This window comes from Cyclopterus lumpus, chromosome 6, assembly GCF_009769545.1.
Source record: "Cyclopterus lumpus isolate fCycLum1 chromosome 6, fCycLum1.pri, whole genome shotgun sequence".
Taxonomy (NCBI): Eukaryota; Metazoa; Chordata; class Actinopteri; order Perciformes; family Cyclopteridae; genus Cyclopterus; species Cyclopterus lumpus.
The window spans coordinates 15852697-15867139 of NC_046971.1; the positions used below are offsets into that span (position 1 = coordinate 15852697).

General features: G+C 42.4%; 3 protein-coding genes across 3 annotated transcripts; 1 reads left to right on the top strand and 2 right to left on the bottom strand.

Annotated features, from left to right (window-relative positions):
- Window positions 1-190: 190 nt before the first annotated feature.
- On the top strand, window positions 191-2073 carry LOC117732127 (calcium and integrin-binding protein 1-like). The gene is made up of 7 exons (XM_034534837.1): window positions 191-343; window positions 738-772; window positions 883-982; window positions 1102-1255; window positions 1330-1448; window positions 1572-1660; window positions 1761-2073. The coding sequence occupies exons 1-7, from the start codon at window positions 293-295 to the stop codon at window positions 1780-1782; spliced, it is 570 nt and encodes a 189-aa protein (XP_034390728.1). The 5' UTR covers window positions 191-292; the 3' UTR covers window positions 1783-2073.
- On the bottom strand, window positions 1758-4466 carry LOC117732126 (RCC1 domain-containing protein 1-like). The gene is made up of 8 exons (XM_034534836.1): window positions 4170-4466; window positions 3887-4096; window positions 3635-3800; window positions 3401-3522; window positions 3205-3309; window positions 2585-2755; window positions 2472-2501; window positions 1758-2302 (listed from the first exon to the last, which is right to left on the bottom strand). Exons 1-8 carry the CDS (start codon window positions 4381-4383, stop codon window positions 2145-2147), a joined length of 1176 nt encoding a protein of 391 aa, XP_034390727.1. The 5' UTR covers window positions 4384-4466; the 3' UTR covers window positions 1758-2144.
- A 50-nt stretch (window positions 4467-4516) lies between these two features.
- On the bottom strand, window positions 4517-11114 carry unc45a (unc-45 myosin chaperone A). The gene is made up of 19 exons (XM_034534835.1): window positions 10943-11114; window positions 10634-10826; window positions 10025-10200; window positions 9841-9930; window positions 9531-9698; window positions 9152-9320; window positions 8865-9035; window positions 8463-8634; window positions 7982-8282; window positions 7804-7898; window positions 7507-7648; window positions 7227-7367; window positions 6902-7029; window positions 6757-6823; window positions 6547-6660; window positions 6349-6464; window positions 5881-5998; window positions 5650-5805; window positions 4517-5531 (listed from the first exon to the last, which is right to left on the bottom strand). Exons 1-19 carry the CDS (start codon window positions 10964-10966, stop codon window positions 5244-5246), a joined length of 2829 nt encoding a protein of 942 aa, XP_034390726.1. The 5' UTR covers window positions 10967-11114; the 3' UTR covers window positions 4517-5243.
- Between the last annotated feature and the right edge of the window lie 3329 nt (window positions 11115-14443).

The window sequence follows — 14443 nt, forward strand, 5'->3', positions numbered from 1 at the left end:
TTTAATTGGGGGGAATCGAATAAAAAACAACAACACTTAAGTACGAAATTGGGCTTTTTTATTTTAATACATATGAACTGTTTCAAGATAAAGACACTGTAGTGTGAATAAGTTATAACTATCCAAGTTCGCTCCAGCGACACCTGGACTCTTTGCGAGTACGTCACGAGGAAAGGGAACATTACCGGAAGTAGGCGGTGTAAAAAAAGAGAAAGAGGAGAAGTCGCCCAGTAGTTCGGTGGGTAACTCCATACAACAACAAAAGTACATCTTCGAGTCGAAATTGTTCAGAATGGGGACTACGGCAAGTCAACTTGGGAAGGATTTGCTCTCAGAATATCAAGTAAGTGCCCAAAGCGAATACCTCGTGACGAGTGTTCACGGTAACCGAGTTTGTTTTGTTTTTACGCCCCGTAATAAAGGACCACAGCCATGTTAGCCCGGAGTTTAAAGGCGAAAGACAACATGTAGCTGGAGCCCGAGTGTCTCCTGAAGTACCGTGTCCGTATGATGTAGCTACCTGCGGCCTGTTAAACTAAACGTAACGCTCGTGACCGCTCACTGTTACCACACGTTATCACGCTTATCAATACAATGCTGCTAATATCACTAATGTTAGGCTAACCATGGATGTATTATGAGAAAATAAGACTTCTATATGTATTCTAGTGTGAGGAAAGTATTGTTTCAGGTAATCTGCGACTGGTCATTCCAATAATGCTCACTTTCACTTTTAGGAGCTGACATTCTTGACAAAACAAGAAATTCTTCTGTAAGTGATCAGCAGTGTGCAATATTACCAATAGGTTCACTTTAAAAAAAACTCAATGTTTTAAAGAGCATTGAAATCCACGATTAAGCTGTTTTTGTTTGTTTATTTAGTGCTCACAAGAGATTCACTGAACTGCTCACAAAAGATGAGAAAGACCTTCCAAATACCAGAGTACCAGTGGAGAGGATCCTCACTCTGCCAGAGCTCAAGGTGAGAAGCTCCTAGATAATAAAGCAGAATAAACACGGTTGTCATTGCATGACTAAGACCGTCCTGTGCTTGGTGAGTACTGATAACTCTACTGACCCTTGTACTTCTTCCTGGCACAGTCCAACCCTTTCAGGAAAAGAATCTGCCATGTTTTCTCAACATCTGAATACAAAGACGGAAGCCTCACATTTGAGGACTTTCTGGATCTCTTGAGTGCCTTCAGCGACTCTGCCACTATGGAAATCAAATCCCACTATGCCTTCCGTATATTTGGTAAATAAGTTGATTTAGTTAGTAATGATATCGTTAGGACTATGAATCTGTAATAGGCGTATTACTACTTTCAGACTTTGATGATGATGGAACTCTTGACTGTGGTGATCTGGAGAAGCTAGTCAACTGCCTGACTGGCGAGACAGACGACACGAGGCTCACCACGGAGGAAATGAGACAGCTCATCAGCAATGTGAGTTCTCGAAGCCGTCTGCTCTTTAAAGATGTGGGGAGGGGCACTCGATGGTTAAAACAGCCTGTGGTTAGTGCACTGATGTGCTGGTGTAACAGTTGTTGCCCCTGCATGTTTTTTCAGATTCTTGAAGAGTCCGACATCGACAAGGATGGAACTGTGAACCTCTCAGAGTTTCAGCACGTCATTTCAAGGTCACCGGATTTTGTCAGGTGACTAAAAATTGAATTGCTGCCATCACTGATATGTACTTTACTCTGCACAATTATGGTCGCGCCTAACTGCTTCTGTTATATTTTGATTTCTCCACAGTTCTTTTAAGATTGTGCTGTGAAGACCTCCAGCGGGCTGAGGAAATACATCCACTTTTAACTCTCAAATGGTGTTTAGATTTCAATGAGAACAATTTTAAAGATTTGCCTTAAATTATATTCACCTAAAGATTTTATTGCCTTAACTATTTGATGTATCCTTTGTAAAATATAAAAACCTATGATTTGTTCTTTTTTTTCTATAAAGAACATTTTAAATACTTTCAAAAAGTGCTCATTTATGAAGTTGCCTGTTTTTAACGGTACAAACAAAAACTTGTATATCACAAAATAAATTCAGTCTTTTGTTGTAATAATTAATACTTCCTGGTATGTTGTCCAAAGTCCAGTGTCCACGTTTATTAAAGGGGATTCAATTATATAGTTAAGAACAAGATACTTCATCCTTGACCACGGCAGCAAAGGTGTTCCATGACCCACAAACTACGTCAGCCACTTGCATCTGCTGCTCCCTGAAGAACTCCACCCGCTGGGGCTCATCTGAACTGATCAAAGTCTGGTGTCCAAGTTGGCCATAGTCACCTGAAATGGTGAATATGTTCAACATATACTTAAGTTGTGCTCTAATCACACTAAATAATTAAATTGGTAGTGGGAGAGCACTATAAAGATCTTATCTTAAAGATGAAACACATTTTCAACAGTTTAAAAATCAGTTTGGGTGTCAGTTTAGCTTCAAATTCAAACTTACCCCAGCCCCAAGTGTAGAGGTCCCCTGTGGCTGGAATTAGACAATATCAGGCAAAGATGACAGATTTGCCAAGATTATGTGCATTAGTATACAACCATTTTGTGGTTTCTCACTTGTTACTGCAGCTGTGTGACGGCACCCACAGCTGACTGATCTGATTTCACATGATGGCGTGATGTCCAGCAGAGCCGGGAATGCCTGGATTGATATGAATACTTCTTCATGTTGTTCTCCCTCCTGAGGCCCTTCGGCGGGAGACGTGCCGACATCTTGATGGAGTGCTCCTGTTCAGGACAGTAAATGTAGCAGTTTGACACTTACGATTAAGGGGGTGGTTCATTTATGAACGTAAAACGTTTCCCATACTATCAGTACATTTAATTAGTTTGTGAATTTGCATTGTGATAATTCAACCGCAGCTCACCCAGTACAATGGCGCTTGATGACATCTAGTTTATGGTTCTTAAAATGCCACAAATACATTGGAAAAGATATGACAGAGAATCCTAATGGTGACAATATTCCCCTCTTGTTCAGTGTCATTTAGCAAAGCATCTTTTATAGATTCTGTGGACACATCAAAACAAACAATGCAGTCGAGTGTCGTGTATTTGGGACGAGGTGGACAATCAGCATTGATAGCACTGTGGGCACAAATAAATAGTTTGAGTTTTGAGGTGAAATGTCCCTTTACTGTATTTATAAAGCAACTACTTCAATAGGACAGATGTACCTGTTTGTTGGCTACTTTGCTGCTGCAGTGCTTTCCTCAGACCTCGTGATGGAAGTCCAAGCTGGCCACTTTCATTCCAGCCCCACACATAGAGATCGCCCCCATCTGATGAAAAAGGTCATTTGAGGTTGGTTGTTTTAAAAAAAAAAAAATTTAAAAAAATCTTTCCACTGCCAACATCTTGGAAGAAGCTTACCACTAATACAGACAGTGTGCCAGCTTCCTGTAGCTATACAGCTCATGGGCATCCCCAAGAGTGCCTCCACCGCCCTGGGCTCCTCCTCAGAGGAGAGGCCTCCGTGCCCCAACTGACCATGGCTGTCAAATAAACACATGCACACACACACACACACACACAATACATCAAGATATGCACGAAAGTGGTTTTTTTCTTCTTCTCGGATTCCCACTAGTCAGATGTTAGGTCTACCTGCCCAGTCCCCAGGTGTACACAGCTCCAGAGGCACTGAGGAGGATGGCATGCTCTGAACTCAGTGCCAGACTCTTGGCTCTCAGCTGTGGCGATAAGGAGCGGTAGAGAGGCGGCTTCGTGGCTATGTAACCCCCAGGGACCAACGGGAGACCCACAGAGGGCCCTGGAAAGCAGCGAGAAGTGCACCGTTTAGCCAATCATCACATTATACTTCTAGTAGCTCTGTCAAATGAGATTGACGTAAATTACCAGAGCTCTCGGGGGGGGGGGTTATTTCCATGCTCCACGATGGAGTCTTCTCTTCCTTCTGCAGATCCCAGGACTCAAGTCGGTCTGAGAAAGCGAGGGTCAAGCACGACTCACTGATGAGGGCGTCTCTACAGCCGCGGCTCTCTCTCAGAGGAAGCCCGCTCCATGCCTCACTGGAGACGAAGCCCGCGAGGCACACGCAGCTGTCGCCTACCAGGGGAGTTAATATGTGATATTACAGAACGCATGGCACGAGTAACAAGAGCGTCTCCAATAGACTTACTATCAAAATGCAACGACGCTCTTCGACTCCAACTTGCTCTTATTTGACATGCGGTCTTCAAGCAGCAGCAGCCCCGTCTGTCCGCCTTGCTCGCGAGCTCTGTTGGACCACTCACTTTGACGTCATTAGCAGCGTCGCCACGCGCTCCTTCCATCAACTTCTCGTGGACACGTATTTGTCCAAAGGCGTTAAAGCCGAACCCAAACCACCGCATTGGAAACGCTTCAACTCTGTTTACGCCGCTGAGGCGTGCGACGCAAAGTTTGAACACTAGTGTATGTCGAACCGGGATGTACTGCGCATGCGCTACAGCATTGTTGCAAGGTGACAGAAACGTGACGATATAATTCGGCTGCAGAGGTTTTATTCAGTGAAAACTAGAACAACGACCAACCATACAACCCTGTGGATGTAGTGGAGTGATCATATTAATAATAATAATATTAATAAAACGCACAATTATGTGAATGACTTGTTTTTGTAAGAAACATTTAGGTTAATGATACATACAATGGAAAATAGAGACACTCTTTTGGGGAATGATCATAAAACAAAGAAAAACATTTGCAAATATCAAAGAATATCAATCCTTGGTAAAGAATGTATAGAGTCGCCTCATTGGTCTCCAAGTCGAACAAAGATTTGGTGGTGGTCCATCATCATACAGTGCACAGAAAGGATTTAATTTCTAACCCAACACATTATCTTTTCCTAAATCTAAGTAGGTTGGTTTGTTGCTTAAACCAAAAGAGATTTCTGGTAGAAAGCCCTTTATCTACATGCACATGGAGCACAATTTTGATTAATAAAATTTGTGGAAAAGCAACGTGAAACAGCAAACTACTTCAGTGAGAATCTCCTAGCTGTCATGTACTACCTTTCCTCTTTCATGATTTGTTACTGCTTTCACAGCTTTTGGTTAAGACATGCGAGCATTTCAGTGTCGGCTTGTACCCATCCAGACCAAAACTGATTTCCTGCAATAGTGAAATGATTCCACTGGTCCCGCATAAAACTCAAACCAAATCACTTTAACATTACCAGGAGACACATTCACACGCTGCAGCTGTGTTTTCAGGGTTCAGTTCCTTTGCCCTTTTCTCTCCCTTCCCTGGTCATGATGATGCTGTACTCCACGGCCTGGTCCAGACAGTTCTGAGCGGTCTTAGAAACGGGCTCCGGCGTGCCCTCTCCTCCCTTGGCCAAGACAGAAAGTATCTCCAGAGCTTCACTCTCCATGATCGTCTCAGCCAGACTCTTCTCTGCCTGCATCATGTTGTGCACTATGACCACTCCACGGTGGCGCAGGTCGGATATTTCACAGAGCAACAGCGACTGTATAATCTCCAGCCAGTGGGTTGTCTGAGAAGAGAAGAGGAAGGGATGTTGGCTTGAATAGAGAACTGAATCGCCGTAGTATGCCACAGTGCTGAGGTGATGGCTGTGTGGGAACATTGAGCTGCTGCAGTGATCTGCTTACTGTTCCAGGGATGCGTGCACAGAGCTCAGGCTGCTCAGCGGTCAGCATGGCCAGAGTTCCCGCAGCAGCTTTCCGCAGCCTCTCGTCCTCCTCTCCGCTGTAGAGCACAAGCAGCTTCAGGCGATCGTTCCCTGTGGCCAGGTACAGCTTCTGCACCTGAGGACACACCACTTTTACTTCCACTTTTCAACATATGTATACCATGCAATCATCTACGGATATGAGTCTTACCTCTGTGCTCAAAACCAGATTACACATGCACTCTGTGGCAGAGGCTCGGACTAGGCCATGCTCCTCAAACATGTAACCTTCAATTTTAGGGACAGCCTTCTCCTTTATGATCTTTTGTCTGTGAAATTACATATGTGATCAATAGATAAAATAGATTTGAAAGACTGTAATCTTGACCTGTAATCTGCTTGTGACTTAAATCCTAAAAACAGCTCTGTTGTGTGTGTGTGTGTGTGTGTGTGTGTGTGTGTGTGTGTGTGTGTGTATATATATATATATATATATATATATATATATAAATATAATGACTCTAAAATGATTAATCTGTAACAATTCATGAAATTGTTCTTTTCTTTGAGGAAGGTAAATAAGTAGGTAAACAAAATACATAAACTGAGCATACTTGTAGGTTATGTCCCATTACAATTGTTTTGTACATATTATGAGAGACTCCCCCTAGTGGCCGACCTGATTCTTTCACTGATGCCGGCCAAGTTGGTAAGAGCCATGAGTGCCTCAAAGTTCTGTAGCAGGGTGCATTCAAGACTCAGAAGACTGACAAGGGGGCGCACCATCTCATAGATCTGACAACAGAAAATTATACACGGTTAAATAGGAAAAGGTCCAAGTTCATTTATTTGTTATTTCGTAGCAGGCAATTCTTACCCGTTCTCCTGGGAAGGCTATCTGTGGGTTAGATGTGATGGTTATCTTAGCCAGGGCTTGTGCTGCTTTGATTTTACCTAAATCGGTGTTGTCAAATGCCAGTGGGATCAAAGCCTACAAAGAAAAACAGTCAAAACACATCATGTAAACCTATTAAATAAAGTAAGACGTTTAGATCAGTGTGCAGACTAAACCATCCAGGTGTTGTACCTTTCCTCCACCCTGTGCCACCACTGTGCCTCTGTCTTCCTGTCGTTCCACCAAAGCCAAGAATACCCTGTTGTGAGGAATGGCATTAATGGAAAGCCTACAGAGAAAACAGTGAGTAAAAAAGACTTAACTGTCATTTTCCTACCTGGCGATACAGTCTCTACAAGCCTCAGTGAGGGCAGGACTTTCCTGTTTCACCATACACACCAAAGCAGACACCACACCAGACTCCAGCAGCTTCCCCAGTCTTTTCTCCACGTAAGAAGGTGCATCCTGACACATGGAAAGACACATCAATATAGGTGCATATAAAACAATCTCAAAAAATAAATACGGCTGTAAAATTGTTTTGAAAAACAACATAGCAAACAAGAGTAGCAGAGCTACTGTGCAATATTGAAGTAATATCATATGGCGTTTGTGTGCAGCAAATGTAGCTCCATGTGAAACATTAAGAATTTAAATTGTACCTTGGGGTGCTCCTCAGGCACGTGCTGCTTTGCATACTTGGCCAGCTCCACCATCTGAGGGTCTGGCTTCTCCACTTCATAGCTGTTGGTGCAATTCACTAATGTGGAGCCCACAGCAAAGAGCACCGTCTTGTCCTCAGACTGCAGGAACACAAGTAAAAACAAGGTTGTCAACACTACACCAGTGTTTTGGGTATGTTCTTATAGTGGTGGATTCAAACACTACACACAAATAAATTAGTATTGTCCATGTGTCACAAATATTAAAACCTCCAATAACCTTTGCCAGCTCAAACATGGCCAGGAGAGCGTTCTTGTCCTCCACCAAGTCCTCCTTTACATCGGCATCAAAAGTGAGGTAGGCGAGGCCTTCCACAGACCACCGGCGGGATGTTTGGGGCAGAGACTCATTACACAGCCACCTAAAAAGGGAAAGAGATACAGCTAGCTTCTTATCATGCTGCGATTGCTTCATTATCTGTCATTTTTAAAAGCAGGTTATGTAACAATATGGATCAGGCATGACACATTTCTCTTAATCTGTACCCGTGCTCCGGATTCAACAATCAAAACATACTTCCTACACTGCTTGGCGAGCTTCAGCGTGGATCCCTCGGCAAACTGCTTCATACTGAAGTCTGTCCCTCCAGCTGATCCAAGCTTGCACAAACCCTGTGTAATAACCATCAGAGCACCATATATAATTTCTCTTCATTTATAGATGTTCTTTTTTCTTGCTTTGGTGCAGCACTTACCACCAGAGCTCTCACGCGTATTCTGTCGTTCTCGCTCTTCTTGTAGAGATCCTTCAGAAGTGCCACGCCGTTGGCAGTGATGAAGGAGGCTCTCTTTGCCTTGCCGGCTGCATGGATCACAGTCTCCACTGCTACCTGCTGGTGAGTTACATCTTCGGAAGCACACAGAGCGATCACTGCATCCATCATTCCTGACATCTCCAGAGTTCTGTTACCCACGTCGCTCGGTCCTTGCAGGAGCACCGACACTGTCTGGATGGCTCGCAGTTTGCCATCTAGGCCATGTCGGCTAAAATGTTGCCTAACCAGAAATATGTCAGAAAAGCAAATTAGTCAAGGAATGCCACTGTTTGGCCCATCGCCTGTATGGACTTTTTTGTTGTTGTTGATACCCGTTCATAAATTATTGTAGAATAAAGTCGCTTAAATAACATAAGCATTTGAAATTTGGAAGTTTCCAATGTTTCAGTGGTGAACTCACTGTACATATTCTTCACATAGCTTGTTGAAATTGTCCCTCTCTGCATCGCTCTTCAGGTCATCGTAGAGTTTGCTGAGTAAGACAGAGCAGCTCATGTGGGAGTTGTCTGTAAGTGGTGGTCCTTCTGAGAGCTCAGGGACTGTCCCAGCCACCTCCAGGAATTTCTTCAGTCCTGCAGAAGAACAAGGAGTTAATTATACTGGCTGGAGCGATGCCAGATCAAAACTGGTGACAGAATGGTCGTTTGCAAATTTCATTTGGAAAAAAACACTTCCTCTTCTTGCCTCTTAGTGCAACCTACTGAAACATTTAAACGGTCCTGTTTGTCAGAAGGACCGTTTCGTATCCATCATTGCATAAAAATGTGAGAAAGTCTACATTAAGTGCAGGTGTGCTTCATACCCTGGTCTATCACCCATAAAGTGAGGGAGTTATCTGGGTTTTTCAAGGACTTTCGGGGAACTTGTTTGACCAGGAGGTTGATGGCGCTGTCTCTGCCCGGCCCTGACACATTAGACGCCGGCATCATTTCCATGAGGTGGCGTAGCATTGAGCGCAGCTCCTTGGAGGGTTCTGTGTTACAGTCACAGAGTCAATAACGTGTGAAAGCACAAGACAGAAACCATTTCTTACTTTAATGTGTGGCCAACTCCAAAAATAAACATGATCGGAATTGAAGCCAAACTCACCAGGAAGTATGGCCTCATCTTTCCCTCTGATCTCTTTGTTCATGCCTTCTGTCAGTGCCTCAAACATCACCTGCAGCAGGTGGCAGGCAGCCAGGGAGACGGTGGAGGCTCCTGCTCCCATTACTGTACATAGCTGCTCCATCCCCAGCTCATTCACTATAGCCATGGTCTGGGGACATAACAGTGGTTGTCAGCAGTAACAAGCAGTAAAGGATGGAAGTAAAATGAACAAATTACAAATAAGAGGGCCATCACTATGGATACACCTCCTGTTTTATCTATAAGTTCCAAGAAACAAATCACAAGTGTGCATGCCGGTTAAGAACAGGGCCTTGAAGATGATGCAGTAAATAACTTTAGAGGGAACTGTCACACTTACTCTGGACTGATGCCCTGTGCACAACCCAACCAGGGTCCTCAGGGCAGAAAGGACAACCTCCTCCTGCTTTGACTGTAGAAGTTTCTGAATCAGCTTCACGCCATCGTTACGGAAGATCTGCTCAGCTCCTGCATCTTCTCGAGACAATACCACTAGATTCTGAGCAGCCTGAAATTGTTTAATGGATGACATATTTTGGGAGCAATACAACTTTTTAGACCGATCAAGATGAAATGAACAAAAATCAAACGCATAATAGAAGAGCAAATGATCACACTTTGTTATGTTCCTAACTTCTGAGTTGCCTTACCTTTTGTCGATCAGAGTCGTTTGCAGATGCATCGAGGAGAAGTGAGAACATTTGCTGCACGCGAGCGTCTGTGGAGTTCAGTTGCACTGACTACACGGTAAGAGAAAAGACCCTAATTAGAAACAGTTTCTTCAGGGCACTGTTTCAAACCTCCCTGACACATCATCCACTCAAAATGCATCACCTTCTGCTGGATCTGTGCTCCCAGCTGTCTGAGCAGATCCTGGAAGGTTTTGTTTTTGGGCTCCACCTGGGCACACCTCTGAGCATCCAGAAACGCCTGATCAAGCCGACAGAGTTTCTGGAAAGCCTGAGCTCTCCGAAACCTGGCCTTCACATCCCCTGGGTCAGTATCGAGAGCTGAAAGGAGTGACAGACATGACATTCAATATCACAGTGTAGATACATCCATATATAGTGACATTTCATACAACAGTTCAGTACACCATTTTTACTTTGACCTGAAATGTGAACTACACACACACACACACACTAAATTGTTTATTCCATAAAAGAGATCATCATGAGTATCGGTCATTGGAAAGAGCTGCTGTTGAGTCACATATTGTGTCACTTTAAGCACACCAAAGTCATTCAGAGTCCAGGTTAGGGGTAAGCTACAGCCCATAGGTCCAACTAACCTCAGCAGGTATCTGGGTGGATATATTTCAAAGCAGGTAAAAGTAGGCTTAATTGGGTATTTAGGGGAAGTGTCCCTTCATTTAAACTTGGATTAAAACGTGTCTTTGTGCTCAGTGATCTGATGAACACCATCGGCTGTGATGAATCCCACCTTTGGAGGCATCAGACTCTGCCTTGCTGTACTCCTCCTGTTTCAAGTAGCAGGCAGAGCGGTTGCGGTAGAGAACAGCCCGCTCTGCTTGGCTGTCACTCCGCTTTATTGCTTTGGTGTAACAGCAGACAGCTCCCTGAATGTCTCCTGCCTTGAAAAGGGCGTTCCCTTCCTCCTTCAGGGCTGCGGGGTCCTGAGTTAACAAGACAAAGTAGGCAAAAAGGGCTGAGGATGACAGAAATGCTTCGAGTAAATGTTATCCTGATAAAATCTGCTATCTACAAGCTGACACTCCAACTGCTGTCTTACCTTTTCGATTTCACTCGCACTCATCTTCAAAGCGTAATACACAATACAGCGTAATACTGTGTGGCGAATATGTAGTTTAATATTCCTCTACTTGGTCACAAACTCCGCTAACTTCAGTCAAACATGTTACATCTCGCAACTCTTCCGGGCGTCCGGAGCACGTTGATGACGTTTCGCTAACAGCCCCGCCCCTTTGCTCACGTTCTATTACCATAAAAGGAAGAGGGGAGCCAGAGCACGTCTGTGTCTCCATCGCGTCTTTATTTGGTTGTATTTTCATTCTGTGGCTTTCTTCAGTCCACACAGACTCCGCGTCTTATAATAAAGGAAGATAATTAGCAATTCAGGTTATTGATGCACAACTTAGTAACCTAGAAAGTTGTGTCAGATCTAATAATAATAATAAAACTAGAAAATTTCACAAGAAATTTAGATGGTGTGGCTACTACCGTGAGGTGTTTATATACATATATAGTATATACATATATATATATATATATATATATATATATATATATATATATAACACTAGAAAAAACAATTCTGGATTTTCTACCAAACCATTTAAAACCCTGTAAAAAAATGATTATATCACCAAAATAGTATTATCAATAGAGAGGAGCCGAACGCGCTGATATATTTGTTATCTTTGTGGAGTAAATGTAACCCGAGCAACTCTGAAGCTGTTTCTCCTCTGATCTCTCTAAAAGACACAAACACACGTGCACATTGTCATTCGCGCAAATGCACGTGGCTCTAACTTGTAATTTTAACTTGTAACTTCAACTTTAACTTTAACTAACTTTAAATGTAACTGTAACTTTAAAATGTAACTTTAACTTTTAATATAACTTTAATTTTAACTTTAAATGTAACTTTAACTTTAACTTTAACTTAAAGCAATTCACTAACTTAACTTAAAGCATGTCCTCCCCCCTGCACTGGACTGTGTAAATAATAAAGATTTAATAGGGGAGGTGGGGGTAGCAGAGGAAGGGGTCTCTGTGTGGCAGCAGCAGCCATACATCTCCTCCTCTGCCTCAGTCCAAACAAAGCTCTCTGGGTACGGAGCATCTCCAGTATATGCCAGATTTATTTAGTTACATTTAAAGTTACAGTTACATTTAAAGTTACTTACATTTAAAGTTACATTTAAAGTTACATTTAGTTAATTATATTTAAATTACATTTACATTTAAAGTTACATTTAAAGTTACATTTACATTTATAGTTACAGTTACATTTAAAGTTACATTTACATTTTAAGTTACATTTAAAGTTACAGTTACATTTACAGTTGCATTTAAAGTTAGTTACATTTAAAGTTACAGTTACAGTTACATTTTAAGTTACGGTTGAAAAAGAACCTGTCAAAATGTGGAATTTCACAGAAAACGATATCTCTGACCACAAAAGTGTGGACGTTAGGAGAGGCTCAAGGCTTTTGTGAACGTTTACGTGTCCTTAAATGTGTTTTTGGGTTTAGATATGCCGGCTTAATCACAGTTCACAAAGTGCTCTCACTTCTTTCAAAAAAGAAAATTTGGCTCGGTTTTAGAATGGTGTCGGATGGGGCAGAGAGGTGGACTTGCTCCCTCGTTAAGGCTTCTCCTGACAAATGTGGGAAACATTGTAGATTCCATTGACACATGTAAGGACCAGCACAAGATTCCCTACGTTTTGATCCATAAATGGTGTAAAAAGAGTGAAGATTGTGAGACTTGTGGCAAAATACGTTTTATGTTTTTAGGACTTTCAGTTGCTCCCTCACACTAGATCTGAACATTCCGTGCCATCAACTCCCATTATAAACTCTGAAACAGCCCGGAAATCTTCCGAAAACCTGAACAAAGATTCCGTCTAAACTGTGCTAGCTATGAAAAAATGTCCAATTAGGCAAATAAGCTCCATCCTTTTGTTAACATTTTAAACTTTACATTATTTATCTACCTTAATGTATGGAGACACAGTGTGGGCACAAAGATTAGCGTTGATTAGCGTTTTCTCTTCCGAAATCCCATTCAAGTGAATGGAACAATTTCTTGCCGTTTTTTGGTGTTTTGGGGGCTAAGCGCCGGTCCGATCTCTTAGAAAAGTCATAGCACATGATTCCCGATTGTGTGCTACGCTTTGGGATCCTTAGTGGTCAAAGTATTTTTCCCATAGGCTTTGCGATTTCTTTTGCGTTTTTCCGAGAAACGGCCGGGCGGGTCTTTTTCCACTTAATTGCACACGATTCCCGATCAGACCACACGTTTTGATGTATTTTTTACGCATATGCGACCAACACTGCGAACTGTACCCTTGAACAAAGTTCTGGCAGAAGAGGGAGAAATGGAAGATTAATAAAAAAAAGAAGCCTGCAGGAGTACATGCAGTGTGGCTTGCTGCAGCAAGACTCTATGAGCCTGCTGCTTCGCATAGCCACACCAAATTATTCATTAACCATTAATAAAGATCCTACATACCTAATGTAAGAACATGGCCTGATGTTAGATGTAATGTATTGTTTAATAACCATGAATAAAATGTTCAATCGTACAGTACTACAAACATACATTCATACATTTCCGTCATACTCATTAAATGTGTTGTAACTCTGTAACGCTGTTCATCTGTACACATGACATCTATTACTTCTGTCCATCCCGGGAGAGGGATCCTCCTCTGTTGCTCTCCTGAAAGTTTCTATTTTTTTGGGGAGTTTTTTTTCTGATCCGATGTGAAGTCCTGGGACAGGGATGTCGTATGTGTACAGATTGTAAATTTGTGATTTTGGGCTATACAAAATAAACTGAATTGAATTGAATACAACTCTGATACAACTAAATTCAAATCCACTAATCAACATAAATTAATCGGAGGATTCGTAGTCACTTTTTTGAGTAAATGCAAAAATTACGTTGCATTTTGATCCTCGGCATGTGAGATTCAAAACGTACAACATAAACACAAGTTAAAACCACAAAAGGAAATGTCCTGGTATGCTATTTCCTGCATTAGTCACCTGGGGACTCTCATTCACCAGGACAGCCAAGCACCATTGTTGTGCTTCCTCTGTTGCTGTGGAGATAGGGCGGTTCCCTTTGGGATTTGTGCTCAGGTACACCTGTTAAGAGTCTCATGTTACCAGGGCAGCTTTGTGACTGTAGAAGAATATCCAGCAAGTTGGGATAGATTTCCCCAGGGTTGGGCTTGTTGTGAGACCTCATACATACCAGATCCACAGGACATCTACAAGGCTCAGCGACAACACCCTGGAACCAAAGAGACGAGTCCCAGTCTCAAATCAAAATAAAAAAAATTTAAAAACCCAGCTGCGTAAACATTGGTTCCTTATCATCCCTTTGTTGTGTGAGATATTATGCTCTCAGAACATGATTGTGTCAATACTGGTGTACTTTATGGTACCAAACCTATTGTTTTAAGTGTGGAAAAATCTCTCATCCATCTCAATCACACACCGAATTTAGAATAGTTTTGTAGACCCGATGAAAAGCT

Coding starts and splice junctions, on each gene's coding strand:
- LOC117732127 (XM_034534837.1), top strand. CDS start 293: ATGGGGACTACGGCAAGTCAACTTGGGAAGGATTTGCTCTCAGAATAT. Junction 1,256..1,329: donor CTATGCCTTCCGTATATTTG/GTAAATAAGTTG, acceptor TACTACTTTCAG/ACTTTGATGATGATGGAACT. Junction 1,449..1,571: donor TGAGACAGCTCATCAGCAAT/GTGAGTTCTCGA, acceptor ATGTTTTTTCAG/ATTCTTGAAGAGTCCGACAT.
- LOC117732126 (XM_034534836.1), bottom strand. CDS start 4,383: ATGCGGTGGTTTGGGTTCGGCTTTAACGCCTTTGGACAAATACGTGTC. Junction 4,097..4,169: donor AGCGTCGTTGCATTTTGATA/GTAAGTCTATTG, acceptor CTCCCCTGGTAG/GCGACAGCTGCGTGTGCCTC. Junction 3,310..3,400: donor GCACACTGTCTGTATTAGTG/GTAAGCTTCTTC, acceptor CTTTTTCATCAG/ATGGGGGCGATCTCTATGTG.
- unc45a (XM_034534835.1), bottom strand. CDS start 10,966: ATGAGTGCGAGTGAAATCGAAAAG. Junction 7,649..7,803: donor CTCGCCAAGCAGTGTAGGAA/GTATGTTTTGAT, acceptor TTCCCTTTTTAG/GTGGCTGTGTAATGAGTCTC. Junction 5,532..5,649: donor GTGCACGCATCCCTGGAACA/GTAAGCAGATCA, acceptor TTCTCTTCTCAG/ACAACCCACTGGCTGGAGAT.